Genomic DNA, 19585 nt, shown 5'->3' on the forward strand with positions numbered 1-19585 from the left:
ATGCCAGTTTAATGTGGACATATCGAAGTGAGCTGTTGGAATGTATTATTTTTATATAACATCAACTATACGTAACCCCTCTGTAATACATGACCTCTACTGTACGTGTGTGTGTGAACGGATGTTTCTTATATTGTTTTAATACAGGAAGTGATACACTCGGTGTGTGTGTGTGTTTTATCACGTTCGCTGTTTCTCACCCATAGAATTAAGCTCTGTTTCCAATAAAGCCAGAGTCAGTCTGTCTGTCTCCGCCTTTATTTATAGTGCTTTTATAAAAACATTAGACCTTTATATAAAACAGTAGCAGTCTATAGTGTGTGCAGTGTGTTAAAGAAAAATGAGTGCACAGGTTTGGTTGTGCCTGTGTTGTACTTCTGTCATCAGATGTGTGTGAGAGTTAGAAGTGCAATAACATCATTATTAAAGTATGAATGTGTCTGTGCCTTTATTTTATTTGCTATTATACATTTAGATGCATGCATTCCACGTCCTGTGTGTGTGTGTGTGTGTGTGTGTGTGTGTGTGTGTGTGTGTGAAGCGGGTTGTCTGTGATGGGTCAGATATTGTAGACGTGTCCAGTTCCTGCAGAACAAAAGGGCTCAACTGGGCCAGACGCAGACCGGCTCTACGTGCAGCACTGCAGGCCGAGAGAGAGAGAGAGACCCCTGCACCTCTCTATGCTCCTCATAGAGTCAGACTGCCTCCCTCATCCTGTGATTGTCAGACAGACGAGAGACTCGCACACATTTACCTTCTCTCTCTCTGTCTCTCTCTCTCTGTCTCTCTCTCTCTCTCTCTCTCTCTCTCTCTCTGTCTCTCTCTCTCTCATTCTGTCTCACTCTCTCTCACTCGATAGGTGAACTGTCTTTCCCGCGTCTCAGCGCGACATCCGACGGGTTTTCCCAGATCGCATCACATATGTCTAGTCAGTAACAATGACGGGTGAAAACACGCACGTGAAAACACGCTCTAATGAAGGGAAACGGGGAGTTACAAATTGCCCTCATTGTAATCCTTAACCGAAAATTCTCTGTCATTGACAGATTTTTTTTACCAGTGATGGAAAAACCTGAAGGCCGTCCGTCCGTCTGTTATTTTGACGGCGACCTCTGGTACACACACGTATAGGAAAATCTGGACCACGGCCAATCAGAGGGGGGTCCGCCCTTCACTATCTCTGACTGGTTTAGACCACGATATGGGCCTAATGTGTCTGCTGTTGAATCACAGGGAGACTTTCAGAGTCGCAGAGACTTTTTTCTCCCTCGAACGGCTGGTCGCACCGGTGCGACCTCAGATTTTTTTTAGTCGCACCATTGAGAAATACGGTCGCATGTGCGACCTTGTGGTCTCTCACTTACTCGTTCTCTCGGTCTCGCTCTTGGTCTCTCACTCTCTCTCATTCTGTCTCTCACTTACTCTTTCTCGCTCTCTCTCTCCTCAATGTTCATTGCCCTGATTGTCATGACTGGAAGATTTCGGCATGAAATTCGGCTCATTTGTTTTCTTGTCTCTTCAGAGATTAGCTACAGATGTTGAATCTATACGATGTTCTTACTGCCTGTAACGAATCATTTTCTGTTCTAATGATCCAGCGCAGGGATTTCAGAAGCATCACCGATCAAACCACGACTAGTTGTGAGTCACGGCATCTAATCTCACAAGAGTGCCAATTTGACCACATAACCACTTCCTGTTTACACACTGATGTCACCGGCAAACATGTGCATCATTCACAACAAACCCGGAGAGAACCAAAGCCTTGAAAGACTGTGGATGTCCATGGATCTCACCTTCTTTAAGAGCTTTATCCACATTGAGAGACACCACAACTCTCCGGGTCTGAGCCGAATCCAGCAGAGGCACACAGAACCGACCCTAGACATGACCGAGAGAGAGAGAACAGGTCAACACAAACAAAAAAATTTATTGTGATGAAAAAACCTATAAAAGATCCAGCTGAAAGATATTTCAGCAGCAGATGCAAGGGTTTTCTATCTATTTGCTTATAGGTTGTGCAATATTTATGTGTGTATACAGTCTGATAATTACATAATCTTGTGAAATTTGTCAAAACAATAAGTTTAGTTTTCAGAAAGAAGACTATTTAAAGACCATTCCTTTGCAAAGTTTCATTACCATTTGTATAAATGAAAAAAGATACATATTATTTGGCATAAACATCATATTATTTATATAATATAGCATTTACTTGACAGGAATTAGTTTGTTATACTGCTTTAAATATTTATTAAATTATATAAAAATATGAAACTATAAGATTTTTATTGTAATATGTTGTAAACCAACAACATGGACCTCTAGAAACATTACTGTAATGAGTTTTTTAGGTGCCTAATGGCCATAATGCAAATAATTCTAATCACTGCACAAAATGACATTCTTACGAAGTGTTTTTGTCTTGTTTTTTAGTACAAATATATAAACATTCTTAAATCAAGACGCACTTTCTTGACAAGAAAAGTGACCCAAGATGGAAAATCTGCCAATGGGGTGAGAAAAAGAAACTTGAATTAGGTAGTTGAGAAAAAGGTCAAACTAAATTCAAGTTTCTTTTTCTCACCCCATTGGCAGATTTTTTGGCTTGTTTTTACCATAAACTTACTTAAGTCTTATATTATTTTTCATAAAACAAGACTAAATATCTTAGGTCACTTTTCTTGTCAAGTAATTGTATATAGATTTAAGAAGTTTTAGATATTTTGACTAAAAACAAGACAAAAACGCTTAGTAAGAATGTCGTTTTTTGCAGTGATGGTGCTAAAAAGATCAAACCTAAGTTACAAATGGATCAATCTATTTACCATTTCGAAGTGCAATATATATACATATAATTTATATATATATATATACAGGTGCTGGTCATATAATTAGAATATCATCAAAAAGTTGATTTATTTCAGTAATTCCATTCAAAAAGTGAAACTTGTATATTATATTCATTCATTTCACACAGACTGATATATTTCAAATGTTTATTTCTTTTAATTTGATGATTATAACTGACAACTAATGAAAATCACAAATTCAGTATCTCAGAAAATTAGAATATTACTTAAGACCAAAAGACAAAATTTACTTTCATCAGAGAACATAACTTTGGACCACTCAGCAGCAGTCCAGTCCTTTTTGTCTTTAGCCCAGGCGAGACGCTTCTGATGCTTCCTGCTGCTGACCAACTTTATGGAGATGCAGATTTCATTTTCCAACAGGACTTGGCACCTGCACACAGTGCCAAAGCTACCAGTACCTGGTTTAAGGACCATGGTATCCCTGTTCTTAATTGGCCAGCAAACTCGCCTGACCTTGAGTGCTGTGCATGCTCATACTTTTCATGTTCATACTTTTCAGTTGGCCAAGATTTCTAAAAATCCTTTCTTTGTATTGGTCTTAAGTAATATTCTAATTTTCTGAGATACTGAATTTGGGATTTTCATTAGTTGTCAGTTATAATCATCGAATTAAAAGAAATAAACATTTGAAATATATCAGTCTGTGTGAAATGAATGAATATAATATACAAGTTTCACTTTTTGAATGGAATTAGAGAAATAAATCAACTTTTTGATGATATTCTAATTATATGACCAGCACCTGTATATATATATATATATATATATATATTCATTTCAAATAACCCTTCTGTATCTGTCAAAGCTCTTGTGAGGCACACTGCACACATTCACAAGAGATGCTCCCTGTTGGGTCACTTTAGAGATGATTATTTCTCACCAATAACTTGTCGAATAACTCCAGCAGCTGGCCTGACTGTCGTTTGGTCGTGTCGAACCTGCTGATTTTCGGCGGACTTTTCTTCACCAGCAGCCCGAAGATGCCCAGCAGGAAGCAGAAGAGCGCAAAGGTCACATAAAGAAAGAGTTTGAGGAAAAACGAGGTGAGCGTGAGTCCTCCAGAGCCGAGCTGCAGGGCGAGCACCGCCGCCGCGACGCCCACGACCAGAGACGGGTACAGGGCGCTGGGCATGAGGGCATCCGACCGCCTGCTTCTGCTGCCGCCGCTTCGGCCATCAGGAGGAGGCATGATGTGACAGCTGGAAATGACATGTCCTCACATGCGCATCAGACCGCGAAGCCCACACTTCACTCATCACAATGTGCACATCAGATCAGACCCAGACGACGAGCACCCGAAGCAGAAAATACACACGCGACTGTGCGCGAGACGCTTGCATTTGGAACGAAACGTATAATCCAGTGTCGACGTTTGCACTTTGGCGGGTAACGATGTTGCGCTGCACTGTTGTGTGTTACGCACGAGACGGAATCATAAACTGAGCAACAGAAAGGATGATCGGTAACCTGGTCGGCTGTAGGGCAGCTTAAGGGGCTGCTAATTCAAATCCTCCGGCAAAAGCATCAAGAGCGTCCAAGTGCACTTAAAGGACGCAAGTTATAGAAAACAACTCCGACGTCGGTGCGTCCGTGTCAATAAATACAAACCGCTACTGAAGACTGGCAGCGTTCACGTCCATAGACGATAAAGACATCGTCCGATTACTTTAACTTTCCATGCCTCGCGTGTAAAACAGCGCGATTATTAAACACTGTAACTCGCGAACGATCCGAAATGTGGCGAAATATTAAACTTATTTGAAATCCGTCGCGCTGACAAGCGAGCTCGAGCTTGAGTCTTCTGCTGTTTTCTCTAGACGCGAATAATGCCACTGCTACTATGGCGAGATCGTAGCTAATCAATATTAAAGCAGGTATCTTGATAGGTCTCAGCGATTGGCTGAAAGGCTGACGTTGGCGTATGGGCGGTAGGCGACTGGCGAATGAGCGATCGCTAAATGTTCGTCATGCGAATATTAATTAGTCATGTGAGCGGCGGGGGGAGGGGAGCAACGTCAGCATTAATGTGTTAATATTCATGAGGTAAGCCTTCGCCGTACTAGGATGTGAAGAAAAGCGGGGTACGGAGCGCCTTTAGGCCATAAATGATACATCCGGCAGTCCGTATGTCAGCGAAATGTCCTCGTGTGAAATGTGTCGAGGTTTATATAGCTGGAGTAGTTTATACAGAGTAGAGTTTGTGTGCTTGTTTGATTCTGCCGCTTTGTCCGCGATTGTTATTGAAGGTTAGTGAATACAACACTGGTCAACAAGATATTTTTAATGATAATTTGCGTTTACGTTCTTTGTTGGTACTTTTCAGTGTTCAGAAAACAACATTAATGGAAGACATAAATCTTTTCATAGGCTACTTTTCACTAATAACTGTTTTTGCGCCATCCTGTGGTCAGAAATGTTTGACTGCACTTATTAAAATAATCTCTGTGTCTGATGATACCAATATCCACAAAACCAACTAGTATATATGAATTCATGGTTTAATAAGGATATTTTAGAAAGACCCAGTGCATGACATTAACATCATTACAGATAAAGTAGAAGCGTAGAAGAGGTCAAACTGGTGCATAGCCAGACCAGCAGGGGGCGGAGGAGATCATTCAACAGCCGTAAGTCTGCCGTACCATAGAATTCAAAATAAGAGTCCAGCTATAACGAACATATTTTTAATAATGTAAATATGAGGAAAATCTTAATATAAATTCTATACTGAAACAAGGAGTGTTCTGTATTATTACAGAAATAAAACAATGAAATAAAAATGACACATGTAGTGCTTCCTATACATTTAAAACTACTAAAAACTAGTACAACTACTTTTTACAGTAATTATAAATAAAAGTCTTTTTTCTGTGTTCTTACCATACAGACAATACAATACAATAAAAGATCACACATGATTGCAAATGATAAATCTCTTGAGTATATTACACATGTGCAAGTTTGTTCATCCTATAGAGCTTATTAATCAACGTCACGCCGCGTTAAATGTTGCGCCATCTTGGTAGGATCGCTGCTAGTGCGTTCAATGCAGAGTTTGGTTTTTCTTGTTTGATTAGGAAATATAACTATTGTAGGTCGGTCTTGTTGTGTTTAAAACTGCAATAGCCTTATGCAGAGTCCTTCAGGAAAAGCCGCTGGTTCTTTCACTTTTGATTTCACCATATATCAAACAACACAAGTAACGGTAGAAATCAAAACAATAATAGCAGTGGAGTATTATCCTCCCAAGATGGCGGCGCCACTGCAACGTGCAACATAGGGCGTGATGTCAGCTTCACATTCTCTATACAGCATCATTTTCTCTTTTCCATCAGCATGAAGTGACAAAGAACTCGAATAAGCCTTTTTCTCAGCGTGTATCTCAGAATCAGAATCAGAAGAGCTTTATTGCCAAGTGTGCTTGCACACACAAGGAATTTTCTTTGGTGTTGGAAGCTTCTAGTACAGACATTCAACACAATGACAATACAATACAATATAATACGATTTGATACCATTGCTTGCATTAACACCATAAAATATAACATGTTTTAGATTTGCTCTCTTCAGTCTGATGATCTTTACAATGCTATCAAAGTGAATGAGTCCTTCAGAAGCCGCTGTGGATTCATCTAGAAGATTTCAGACTGCATGAGCAGCAGTAATGACAGAAGCAAGCTGTAGATCAGAGCGGGTCGTGTGACGTCTGTTGAGCTTCTTAACATACTCTCCACCCTGGACCACGAGCCGTTGTTGGGCAGAGGTTCAATCCCCAGCGTCCTGCATAAAATATTATACACATCTACTGATCGAATGGGACCAGCCCGGAAATTTGTCTTGAAGTCTGGAGAGAAAAAATATTTTCATGAAAACAAAAAAATCAATTATTACCTTATTTGCTAATTTGCTTCGTCTAAATGGTCACAAAGGTTCACTTTCTAAAATTGCATAGAAGAAATGAAAAAAGAAACGAAACGAAACGTATTCAGGTGATGTAGATTGCAGAGGTCAAATAATCTGGATTTGAGTAAATGTGATGAGAAATGTTTGAGCTCATATTGAGATCTTCAATAATATTGACTTTTGATTGCATACTTGACAAATCTGAGATCAGTTTGACACGCTGTTGTTGTTGTCATCTCTTCTAAAACTCTAATGACAGACACATTTGTAAGATATCTGGTCCGGTCTTATGTAAAATTCAATCTTTTGTTGTTTTGTTGAAATAATTGAGATATTAAAGAGATGTTTCTTTCTTATGAGAATATAAAGTGTGTGTGCCAGTGTGTTGTCTCACCTGGTCCCTGTGCCAGAAAGAATCCTCTCATGTCTATAAACTCATTATCATAACCGTGCCAGCCGTGTTGCCAACCTTCTGCCCCCCCTGTGCTGTTTTTCCAGAAGGGCAGTTTGCCTTTATTCTGTAAAAGAAAGCAAAATGTCTGAATGACACAGTTTTGTTTTTGTAGTAAACCCCGTGACACATCGCTGAGATATCTGGCCGGCACACACTGCTGTTTTTGGGCTAAAGGGGCTATTATATGCAGGACTGAATCATGACGCTGCTGAATTCGCTGACATCGCTGGTCTTACTAGAATCTACAATGCATATTCTAGTCTAGTCTAGTCTAGTCTAGTCTATGCTATGCTATCCTATCCTATTCTATTCTTTCCTATTCTATTCTTTCCTATCCTATTCTTTCCTATTCTATTCTTTCCTATCCTATTCTATTCTTTCCTATTCTATTCTTTCCTATCCTATTCTTTTCTATCCTATCCTATCCTATTCTTTCCTGTCCTATCCTATCCTATTCTATTCTTTCCTATCCCATCCTATCCTATTCTATTCTTTCCTATTCTATCCAATTCTATTCCATTCTTTCCTATTCTATCCTATCATATCCTATCCTATTCTATTCTATTCTTTCCTATTCTATTCTATTCTTTCCTATTCTATTCTTTCCTATCCCATCCCATCCTATTCTTTCCTATCCTATTCTATTCTTTCCTATCCTATCCTATTCTATTCTTTCCTGTTCTATTCTATTCTTTCCTATCCCACCCCATCCCATCCTATTATTTCCTATCCTATTCTATTCTTTCCTGTTCTATTCTATTCTTTCCTATCCCATCCCACCCCACCCCATCCCATCCTATTCTTTCCTATTCTATTCTATTCTTTCCTATCCTATTCTATTCTTTCCTATCCTTTCCTATCCTATTCTATTCTATTCTATTCTATTCATTCCTATTCTATTCTTTCCTAACCTAACCTATTCTTTCCTATCCTATTCTATCCTATCCTATCTTATTCTATTCTTTCCTATCCTATCCTATTCTTTACTATTCTATCCTATCCTACTCTATTCTATTCTTTCCTATTCTATTATATCCTATCCTATTCTATTCTATTCTATTCATTCCTATTCTATTCTTTCCTAACCTATCCTATTCTTTCCTATCCTATTCTATCCTATCCTATCTTATTCTATTCTTTCCTATCCTATCCTATCCTATCCTATCCTATCCTATTCTATTCTATTCTATCCTATTCTATTCTATTATATCCTATTCTATTCTATTCTATTCTTTCCTATCCTATCCTATCCTATCCTATCCTATCCTATCCTATGCTATTCTATCCTATCCTATCCTATGCTATTCTATTCTATTCTATTCTTTCCTATCCTATCCTATCCTATTCTTTCCTATCCTATCCTATCCTATGCTATCCTATCCTATCCTATCCTATCCTATGCTATTCTATTCTTTCCTTTCCTTTCCTATCCTATCCTATCCTATCCTATCCTATTCTTTCCTATCCTATCCTATCCTATCCTATCCTATCCTATTCTATTCTATTCTATTCTTTCCTATCCTATCCTATCCTATTCTTTCCTATCCTATCCTATCCTATCCTATCCTATCCTATGCTATCCTATTCTATCCTATTCTATTCTATTATATCCTATTCTATTCTATTCTATTCTTTCCTATCCTATCCTATCCTATCCTATCCTATCCTATCCTATGCTATTCTATCCTATCCTATCCTATGCTATTCTATTCTATTCTATTCTTTCCTATCCTATCCTATCCTATTCTTTCCTATCCTATCCTATCCTATGCTATCCTATCCTATCCTATCCTATCCTATGCTATTCTATTCTTTCCTTTCCTTTCCTATCCTATCCTATCCTATCCTATCCTATTCTATCCTATTCTATCCTATCCTATCCTATCCTATCCTATTCTATTCTATTCTATTCTTTCCTATCCTATCCTATCCTATTCTTTCCTATCCTATCCTATCCTATCCTATCCTATCCTATGCTATCCTATCCTATCCTATCCTATCCTATCCTATCCTATCCTATTCTTTCCTATTCTATTCTTTCCTATCCTATCCTATCCTATTCTATTCCATTCTATTCTGTTCCATTCTATTCTTTCCTATTCTATTCTATTCTTTCCTATTCCATTCTTTCCTATTCTATTCTTTCCTATTCCATTCTATTCCATTCCATTCTATTCTTTCCTATTCCATTCCATTCTATTCTTTCCTATTCCATTCCATTCCATTCTTTCCTATTCTATTCTTTCCAATTTTATTCTTTCCTATTCTGTCTTTCCTAATCTATTCTTTCCTATTCTATTCTATTTTATTTTATTCTTCCCTATTCCATTCCATTCTTTCCTATTCTATTCTATTCTTTCCTCTTCTATTCCATTCCATTCTTTCCAATTCTATTCTTTCCTATTCTATTCTATTCTGTTTTATTCTATTCTATTCTATAAAGACCATTTAACAGATCAGGAGGGAACAGAGTGGAAAATTCCACATCACACACCTGAGAATAACCACAGGTGCAAAAGTTCCTCTGTGATAACAGAACTGATATACAGAACTTATATAAGGACGAGAAAACTAATAGTTCTGGATGCTGATTGGTCAAAACAGTATCTTGTATCAGATGAATTTGCATAATAAAATCATATAAATGTTTAATTTGATGTCCTGAATATTGTAGTGTAAAGTCACAGTTTTATGAAAGCATCAGGACTCTTGTTTATGGTCATGGAGTGCACATAACATATATATATATTTACATATGCTTTAAAAAGACGAAACACTTTCATATTTACATTGACATTTTTTAAGATGGATCAGGACATTCTGAAGAGACAAACCTCAGTGATGAACCATCCGGGCTCTGCCACGAGCGTCAGTGTCGAGACGAATCTCCCGTTCCTGTAGTGATATCGGTCTGGAATCTCTTGCTTCTTATAAACATTCATGTTGTTCACTTTGCTCAGATTTTGATATACCTACATTAGAATATAAGAAAAACTGTGTATGTTTACTGGGTACAGCATTGTCAAGAACACAATAAAACACAATATATTTATTTTTATAATTATTTATTTATGAAAGTTCAATTGTGTTTAGGTTAAAAAGTTTAAGTGTTTTCTATAGAGTGCAGGTCACCCCAAAATAAAAAAAACATGATGAAATAGAAATTGTTTTATGTGAATAAAAGTTTTAAGACGAGATTGTCATTTATTATTAAGTGCATTGCAGTACATTACGCTACATTACGCTCTATTTGTAATACAGTACAAATACTGCAGTACAATATGTTTGAAATACTATTTTAATCACCTAAAAGCTATATTATAAATATGTATAATGCTTATAATAATACAAATAATATTTTTTTACATTGCAATAATATACTTTTTAACATTTTTATTCGTTTTGGAAGAAATGTGATGAAAATAAAGTAAATATGCCAAAAGATCAAAATGGTTTTATTTTTATTTTAATGATTTGTGGCCTATTTCATATATGGGATTAAATATTATCTGTACAGGTGGACGGGTTATTGACGGCATCTTTACTATTAGTTATTTGTTAACAGATGAATGTGTAAGTAAACTTTGTTAAACATTAAAATACCGCTGAAGTTGCAGGTGTCACAAACACGGTACAAAGTCTGAATGTCACCTCGAGGGTAAAAGCAGCGATTTAAAACACAAGACTTCTTTCACATAAATGAAGACACGAAGTGTTTCCGCCCCGAATGACAGATGGAATAAACTACAGGATTGTTTTTTTTTTTTCGGTTCTGTGAGCAAACGTGCATCGACAAGAGCGATGTGTTTATCTCACCTCCTCAAACTTGTCTTGTTTGGGCCACAGGCTGACCACCGGCCCTCTGTCCATCATTTTAATGATGTTTGACATGGAGGTGTATTTGTCCAGCTCGATGACATTCTCCATCCACTTGAGCTCGGTCATACCGTGATCAGAAAACATCACCACATTTATCTCATCTCTCATGCTCTTCTCCTGAAAAAGACACAAACGTGTTTCAGAAGCACAGAATCAAGTCAACGTTTAAATAAACATCAGCTTGAAGAAACAGACCTTGATTATACGGTTGAGGTATTGAAGAGCCTGGTCCAGTGAGTGCACGGCACTCTTGATCTGTGGAGAACGAGGACCGTGATGATGACCTTCTACATCAATCTTCTCATAATATATCGCAGCCAAATCTGCTTTATTACTCCTGTATGAAATAAACCACCACACATTAAATAAACACTTAAAATAGCCCATTGGCAGCAGTGTAGATAGCAATATATACTATGTACACAAAGTTTAAATAGCATTAGGTTCTGTTTACACTAAGTGAATATAGCAGCATTTACATTAACTGAAAATAGCTGTGTTTTCTTTGGATTAAGTGTAAATAGTTAGATGCTCTGTACAGGCAGCCGGTTGTTATCGCAGAAATAAGCGCCGACAGTGTGAGCAGGACCTGACGCGAAGCGGAGGCTTATTTCATGATAACAACCGACTGCCTGTATATGATCCCACTTATTACACGGCTACTTGCCACATGAGAAAAAAACTGGGCATGAAATGTGAATTTGAAATATTGTATTAGCTCATTTTACTGAATGCAGAACTTCTGCGAGAAAAAGTCGTTTACTTTCGGTTTTAAGGTAAGAAACGACGTTCAAATGTCACGAGCAGGCAATTTGGTTTAATCATTTGTAAATATAATGTCATATTTCTTAGTTAAAGACATATTCATATTTCATTTGTCAAAAAAACTGTCAAAATGATTCGTAGCATCCGGGTTACCATGTGTTATTAGCTTTGAGCGGTTGTTATCTGGGAATAACCTGCAAATGTCGCGACTGCCAATCAGAATCAAGTATTCCAACAAGCCGTGTAATAAGTAATAATAACAGAGTGTAAATCATTATATTTATAAAAATTATTAAAAGGATAGTAACTTATTGAAATAATAAAGACCTACACCTACCCCCAGCCTTACCCTAAGCCTAAACGAATAAAACGTTTGAATAAAACTTAATTTAAATTAATTTTATTTAAAACAAATGCCTTCATGATCTGATATGTGATGGAAAAGGGTAAAAGAGTGATTTCAGCAAAAGTTGGATTTGAACCCCGGTCTCCAGCATCAAAGCCATACACACTTTGGGTTCACACCAAATGCAAACAATCGCATCCTATGGTCTTTAATGCTCGCATAAAAAGTTTGTTATTTTCGCGTGAGTGACGAGAAAAGACAAATATTTCAACCTTCGCGGAAGATGATTTTGAAGCGCGTTCGCGGCAATCACGCCGCCCAATTCGCGTCATTCGCACCGCCTGCCGCGAGTTCGCGTCTGTACGCGTCTTTGCATTGACTTTGCATGTAATTTACTCGCAAAACGCTTCATTTGCGTTTGGTGTGAACCCAGTGATAACCACTGAAGTCACAATTCCAAATGGTGTCGCTCTTACACTTTCTCTAATCCAATCAGATACTGGTGGGCGGAGTTAGTGCAAATAGTTTCTACCAAAAAAGCGAGCTCTTTATACTCAGTGTAAATAGACGCTCCGTAAAAGATGCTAACAAATAACTCTCATAATATTTTCAAAACTTAATCTTTCAAGTCATTGTGCACGATTCTTTAGTTTATGTTATAAAAAGATAACATAAACTATAGATTTTTTATAGATTTTTTATTTTTATAGATTTTTTATGTAAACATGCTCTGCTCCTGAAATAACTTCTTCCTGATCCTGTGTCACATCTTATTACATAAGTGGATTTCAAATGCTCTTTCACATTGATTTTAATCATAATGAGAATAAGTTGTGAGAACACATCTTCACACAAACACAAAAAAACATTGAACGTTTGCATGAACGGTTTGCATTTCTCATACTTCAACATGTTGAGAGCGTTCTCCATCGCGTCTGTCAGGTTCTTCTCTGATGGGTTATACACATATTCCTCACAGAATGAAGGTCTCACACCAAGAATCGTTACTTCACAGCCTGAATGAACACAAGAAACACTTCATAACACGAGAACTGTTTTTATACCCGAGAAACTTATGCTTTTTAAAGCTCAAACACTTTAAACTTTGCTCTTTTCATTCTTCCTAAAGCTAAATCTTTAACAGTATGTTTGAATCAAGACTGTATGTGAAGCTGGATATATTCATGATATAATGAAGTGATTTGGTTACACTGACCGGGCCAGAAGTACATGTAGACTCTCTTTCCCAGTTTCTGCCCGGTCACCCACAGCGGCTCTGAACCGTCCCACCACAGAGGCAAACGGCTGTCCACATTCATCCCGATCAAGAATTCCTTCATGGAGTCTTTATCCCACATGTAATTCCCCGTCATCTGATGCACGTCACAGAAACGCCCTACAACACGAGGAGACGTGAAGTCACCTAACCAGTGTTTACTGTTCAGGGACCAGAGGAGGATTTTCATCTGAAGTTCACGTCATGCGACCTCTGAATGTCTAATGAACACAGACAAATAAAGGAACAGCATGCTGACTTTCTCAGACTAACATCAGCATCTGTCAGGTCCCGGGTCTGATCACCTGCTTGTCTTGTTTGTTGGTGTTTGTGTTGGAGTTTGTCGAGCACATGGGGGGTTGTTTTGACAGCTCTCCATGTGCTCGGAGTCTGCATGTGTGTGCCCCGCCCCTCTCGATATCCTCCGATCACCTCACACCGGACTTCACTCCCACTAATCCTCACACCGGTTTCCACTCCCGCCATCTCTTCTCATGCTATTTAATTCCCGTGTTCCTTTGTTCCGTGTCAGTCTGCCAGTGTTGCTAACCTGTTGACTTCTTGTCTAGTGCTTATCCAGTCTTGTTGTTTAATCTAGTCTTGTCGAAGTATTTAATCGTTCTTGTCTGTCCAGGCTCCAGAGCTCTTTGCACCCTGCTTGGTGTTCCCCTGTCCACTCAGATTGCTGTCTTGGCGAAACCATCTGGCTGGCTGTTCGGAGGAATTCCCCTAGGCGAATTGAGACTCCCGCTCTCTCCATCTTCTCACTTTAGGGACGACTGTTCGTCCCTTTACTGTAGGCACTCAGACTCTCGCGGAGGATTCTTCTCTCCTCTCGTGGCCGTCCCAAGCGGAGCTTGTCAAAGATTCTCTCTTCGGAGTTGGTTTCACATCCGCCTCAACACGCTGGCAGCTGCGTGTGATTGGAACGCGCCCGATTCCTTGAGGGTCTCAATCATGCCATTGCTGACGAGCTGGCCGCTCTCGACATGCCCAGCGAACTCGAGTCGCTCATCAGTCTCGCTCTTCGAGTGGAGACCCGGCTCGCACGACGACAGCAACGCCGTCTCTCCAGTCTTCCCCCCGTCTACCAAAGCTCCCACTGTTAACACCACAGATTCTGAACCCATGCAACTTGGTCGTCTCCGCCTCACCCCCCAGCAGAAACAACTACGCATGTCCCAAGGCCTATGCCTGTACTGCAGGAAGCCTGGCCATTTTGCTCTCCGGTGCCCACTAAAAGACCGTGCCCACCAGTAAGACGGAGAGTCCTGGTGGCACAATCCCTTGCTCAATCTCTCCTTTCGGCTGCGTCCAGTTACCTTTCAGGCTGCTCTTCCGGGGCATTTCCCACACTCCCCCATTTCCCATGCTCTACTCGACTCAGGGGCTGAGGGCAATTTCATAGACACCGCCATGGCTCAAGAGTGGAGGATTCCGGCAGTACCCCTCGCCGAACCCATAGAAGCCAGGTCGCTGGCAGGCAGTCTCCTCACTACCATCACTCACGTCACTCCCAGTGTAAGTTTGCTCTTATCTGGTAACCATACTGAGAACATTGTGCTGTACATCATTGATTCCCCTAAGAGCCCAGTAGTTCTGGGACATCCATGGTTTGTACAGCACAATCCTCACGTGGACTGGAAGAACAGTTCTATTCTAGCCTGGAGCCAGTCTTGTCATGTGTCTTGTTTGGGTCCTGCCTCTTCTCCCGTTTCTGTGTCTTGTGCTCCGCAGGTGCAGCCCTCTGACCTCACCGGTGTCCCGATGGAGTACCGTGATCTCAGCATGGTGTTCAGCAACTACCTTTCTTCCTCCACATCGTCCCTACGACTGTGCCATAGATCTCCTCCCAGGCACTTCTCCGCCCAAGGGTCACCTTTACTCCCTATCTGGTCCTGAAAGAGAGGCTATGGACAAGTATATTCAGGAATCACTCCTAGCTGGGCTCATTCGTCACTCCTCTTCCCCGGCTGGTGCGGGTTTCTTCTTCGTCCAGAAGAAGGACGGCTCCCTGCGGCCCTGTATTGATTATCGAGGGCTGAATGACATCACTATTAAAAATAGGTACCCCTTACCTCTCATGTCTTCTGCTTTCGAACCCTTGCAGGGAGCCCGGGCCTTCACTAAATTAGACCTCCGCAACGCCTATCACCTTGTCCGCATCCGGGAGGGAGACGAGTGGAAGACGGCATTTAACAGACCCACGGGACATTTTGAGTATCTGGTTCTTCCTTTCGGTCTAACCAATGCCCCAGCCATCTTCCAGGACCTTGTCAATAGCGTTCTGTGTGACATGATTAATAAATTTGTCTTTGTGTATTTGGATGATATACAATCCCCCCCCCTCTCTCTAGATGCACACACAGCATGTTAGACAGGTCCTCCAGCGTCTGCTCGAGAACCAGTTATTTGTTAAGGCGGAGAAGTGCGAATTCCATGTCGAGTCAGTTACGTTCCTTAGCCATATCATTTCCTCGAGGGGAATCAATGAGTTTGTCGAGCACACGGGGTTGTTTTGACAGCTCTCCATGTGCTCGGAGTCCGCGTGTGTGCCCCGCCCCTCTCGTTATCCTCTGATCACCTCACACCGGACTTCACTCCCGCTAATTGTCACACCGGTTTCCACTCCCGCCATCTCTTCTCATGCTATTTAATTCCCGTGTTCCTTTGTTCCATGTCAGTCTGTTAGTGTTGCTAACCCGTTGACTTCTTGTCTAGTGCTTATCCAGTCTTGTTGTTTAATCTAGTCTTGTCGAAGTATTTAATCGTTCTTGTCTGTCCAGGCTCCAGAGCTCTTTGCACCCTGCTTGGTGTTCCCCTGTCCACTCAGATTGCTGTCTTGGCGAAACCATCTGGCTGGCTGTTCAGAGGAATTCCTCTAGGCGGATTGAGACTCCCGTTCTCTCCATCTCCTCGCTTTGGGGACGACTGTTCGTCCCTTTACTGGAGGCACTCAGACTCTCGCGGAGGATTCTTCTCTCCTCTCGTGGCCATCCCAAGCGGAGCTTGTCAAAGATTCTCTCTTCGGAGTTGGTTTCACGGGATTGGTCTACAACTCTCCCTTCGGGGTTGTTTTCATGGAACCTATCTAGAATCTCCCTTCGGGGTTTTGGCAACGGCCTCTCAGGATTACGCGAACTCTGTCCAGTTATTCCAGGGATATTATTTTATTATTTTTTTGGCCTCTCCCCTTATCTTATAAAAGTTCTCCTTTTTTGAGACAGTTTTTGTGTTGATCCAGTTTTTTTGGTTGAAATAAAGTTTTTTGTGACCCTGCATCTGACTCCTGCCCTTCCTTCCTAACAAGCATCAATCTCATCTAATCAAATAAAAACATCAATGAGATTCAAATGATTTCTGACTAAACAACTGTGTGAATAAAAATCACAGTTGAGATCTCTTTAATATCTCGATGATTTCTGATTATTGAAGATCTCAATATGAACTCAAACATTTCTCATCAAATTTACCCAAATCCAGATGATTTGACCTCTACAATCTACATTCATTTTACACCTCCAGACTCTTCATGTGTTTCCTCTATTACACTCTCATCTGATTCTCTTTTGATTTCTCCTATAAGCTCTGACACTTGAGTGGAGACGTAAATGAAACAGTCACATGTTCCTCTGGGAAGCTGTAACGGCGACAGACGTGTGGCTGGTTGAGAAGGAGATGTGCGCTGTTTGGCAGACGATTAAACAAATAAAGCAAAGTTGTATCACAGGTCATAATGTGTGTTCCAAACTGACGTGGAAGATGACAACGAGTAACAACAATGTTTGAACAATTGACAGCTGTTATCATCTGTGCTGAATGTGCTGCGTCAGTAAATACCACCGTGTTGTTTTATGTGGGAATGTAACACAAGACGTCAGAAAATCACACTTGTGTTTAGATGTTTGGCTTTATCGAAGTAATACAACTATGGTACATTCAAGGCCATAATAATAATAATCATTATACACAGTGATAAGTATAATGATGCTTAATGTTCTTCTAAGACAGATAAGAATCAGAACACAGACAGAGAACATGTCCAAACAAAACAACTGCCATCAGCAAAACATGAAAGCCAGAGATGTGATGATGTGTGATGATGTCAGCGATGCTCTATGTTAAACTCACGCTAATGAACACACATCATCATGTCATTCATTTTTTGTTTGTTTCATAGTCGTTGATTTCTTTGCTTTGTAACATTTGATAAATACAGTATTATAATTCTCATGATGACCGCCAAACAAAAGCAACATAAATATACTGGACAACAACTCCCTTTCTCCCAAACGTCAACTCTGTGCTATGACACAAACATTTTTTACAATAATAATAATTAAAAAAATAAAAACTATTAGTATTATTTTTATTATTAAAAAATGTAGCATTAGGTGTCTGGGTCGGGTCCTGAAAAAGGTTCAATTGAATAATAACCCAACAAACGCGGTGTGTTCTCAGAGCTTTGGCCAAAGTTCTCCCAAAGTTATAAAAAGGTCTGACCTCTCTTCTCTATGGCTCTATTCAAACAATAATGAATGAGCAGATGACACATATGACACAATATGATCTTTATTGTGTCTTTAATGACCCTTCTGAACTCTGACCGGTGCACAGATTGAATGAATTATGTGGTGAAACACCAATAACACTGATGCAATGGTTAGGTAAGCACTGGTGTTTGTGTATTTTAGCTTTCGAGACACATGTTACCCATTAAAAACCCCAGGGGGTTATTACCATCTTAAATTCCATAACATCTCACAAAACCCGACAATCTATTGACTTCACATGGAAAATAACAGTACAAGAGGTGATATTAAAATCTGCTGACTTTACATTCAAAGCACTTGATCAAAGTTCATACATTTGGACCAAAATGACCTGAAATATGTGCAAGCCTGAGAAGAGTACTGCATATGAGGCAATGCATAATATTGAATAAATATAGCATAAATGAGAAAAAAAGAAAGTAAGAAAATAGCATAATAAAGTTATGATAGCTTACTTAAACTTTTTGTGTTCGCACACAAAAAAACACAATAGGTACAGAAGACAGAGTTTGTTGGCAAGTCTTACCTGTCATTAGAGAATAATAGTTTGGATAGGACAGACTGGGGAAATCTGGAGTCATGTAATCCACTTTCACACCGTTTTCCACGATCTCTCTGAATCCTCCCAGGTTTTGTAGATCGTCTGTATAATCGTACCTGAAACCATCGATGAGAAAGAGCAGAAGTTTGCGGCTGGAGTCGCAGGATCTGCAGAGGAGGAGGAGGATGAAGATGAAGTTCAGGACTGATCGAGACATGATGTTCTGTGACTGACGGACAGATGAACAAACACTGACTGAGAGTGCTGATGACCGAGAAACACACAAACGGTGTGTGTGTGTGCGGGGGTGAGAGAGTCCACAGCAGTCCCTCCCTCACAGCCATCATGTCCAGGAGGAGGAGACACTGAAAGAAAAACTCATCTGAGCTACAAAAGTTAATAACATTTTGCTACATTAACATGAACGAATGGTGTGTCTGTTAACATTAGTTAAAGAGATAGATAAGAAGACATTTTGAGACATATCTCAGTGGTTTTGTGTTCATACAATGGAAGCCAATGGAGTTGAGTGTTGATTGGTGATTAATATTCTTCAAAATATCTTATTCGTACAGTTGGGGGTAAATAAAGGATGAAGAATTCTCATTTTTTAGTGAACTGTTCCTTTAACTCAGAAGTGCACATAAGACAGACTGAAGGTTTATTCAAATGCATCTTTAGAACAAATTCAAGTCATCAATCTTCAATTCAGTCATAAAATTGGCATTGCGACAGAGTGTGTTTCCACCAAAGATGCAAGTTTAGACATCAACTACATCAATTATGATGTTACTGTTGGTTTGATTGCAGTACCTTCAATTCTCTACAAAATCACAAGGCTTCTGTTTGTATTTCTCTCAGCTCATTGTTGTTGAGGAGAGAAAAAAACATTGATAAGCAGAACGTCATATACAAAAGTTCATGTCCAACATGTTCAATGAGTTCATGAAAGCATATGAAGAGTTTACAGTAATTCCAAAATGAGATAACTC

General features: G+C 39.7%; 2 protein-coding genes across 2 annotated transcripts in view; both read right to left on the minus strand.

The window, feature by feature from the left end:
- Nucleotides 1–4701, minus strand: part of snx25 (sorting nexin 25) — a 27366-nt gene extending 22665 nt beyond the window's left edge. The window contains exons 1-2 of the mRNA XM_057348926.1: nucleotides 3757–4701; nucleotides 1797–1881 (exon numbers count right to left, since the gene is read on the minus strand). Coding sequence (XP_057204909.1) covers nucleotides 1797–1881; nucleotides 3757–4065 — 394 coding nt within the window. The 5' untranslated portion in view covers nucleotides 4066–4701. The remainder of the gene's footprint in view (nucleotides 1–1796; nucleotides 1882–3756) is intronic.
- A 1563-nt stretch (nucleotides 4702–6264) lies between these two features.
- On the minus strand, nucleotides 6265–18839 carry LOC130563898 (glycerophosphocholine cholinephosphodiesterase ENPP6-like). Its single transcript, XM_057349699.1, has 8 exons — nucleotides 18579–18839; nucleotides 13440–13619; nucleotides 13128–13239; nucleotides 11308–11449; nucleotides 11050–11229; nucleotides 10068–10205; nucleotides 7174–7297; nucleotides 6265–6720 (listed from the first exon to the last, which is right to left on the minus strand). The coding sequence occupies exons 1-8, from the start codon at nucleotides 18808–18810 to the stop codon at nucleotides 6509–6511; spliced, it is 1320 nt and encodes a 439-aa protein (XP_057205682.1). The 5' UTR covers nucleotides 18811–18839; the 3' UTR covers nucleotides 6265–6508.
- Nucleotides 18840–19585: the final 746 nt, after the last annotated feature.

The sequence above is a fragment of the Triplophysa rosa genome, linkage group LG13, assembly GCF_024868665.1.
Source record: "Triplophysa rosa linkage group LG13, Trosa_1v2, whole genome shotgun sequence".
In the NCBI taxonomy this organism is placed as follows: Eukaryota; Metazoa; Chordata; class Actinopteri; order Cypriniformes; family Nemacheilidae; genus Triplophysa; species Triplophysa rosa.

Excerpts from the sequence above, each read along its gene's own strand:
- LOC130563898 (XM_057349699.1), bottom strand. The coding sequence starts at position 18,810 with ATGTCTCGATCAGTCCTGAACTTCATCTTCATCCTCCTCCTCCTCTGC. Across the intron at positions 11,450-13,127 it reads AACGCTCTCAACATGTTGAA|GAGTAATAAAGCAGATTTGG; the intron begins GTATGAGAAATG and ends TATTTCATACAG. Across the intron at positions 11,230-11,307 it reads ACCTCAACCGTATAATCAAG|GAGAAGAGCATGAGAGATGA; the intron begins GTCTGTTTCTTC and ends TGTCTTTTTCAG.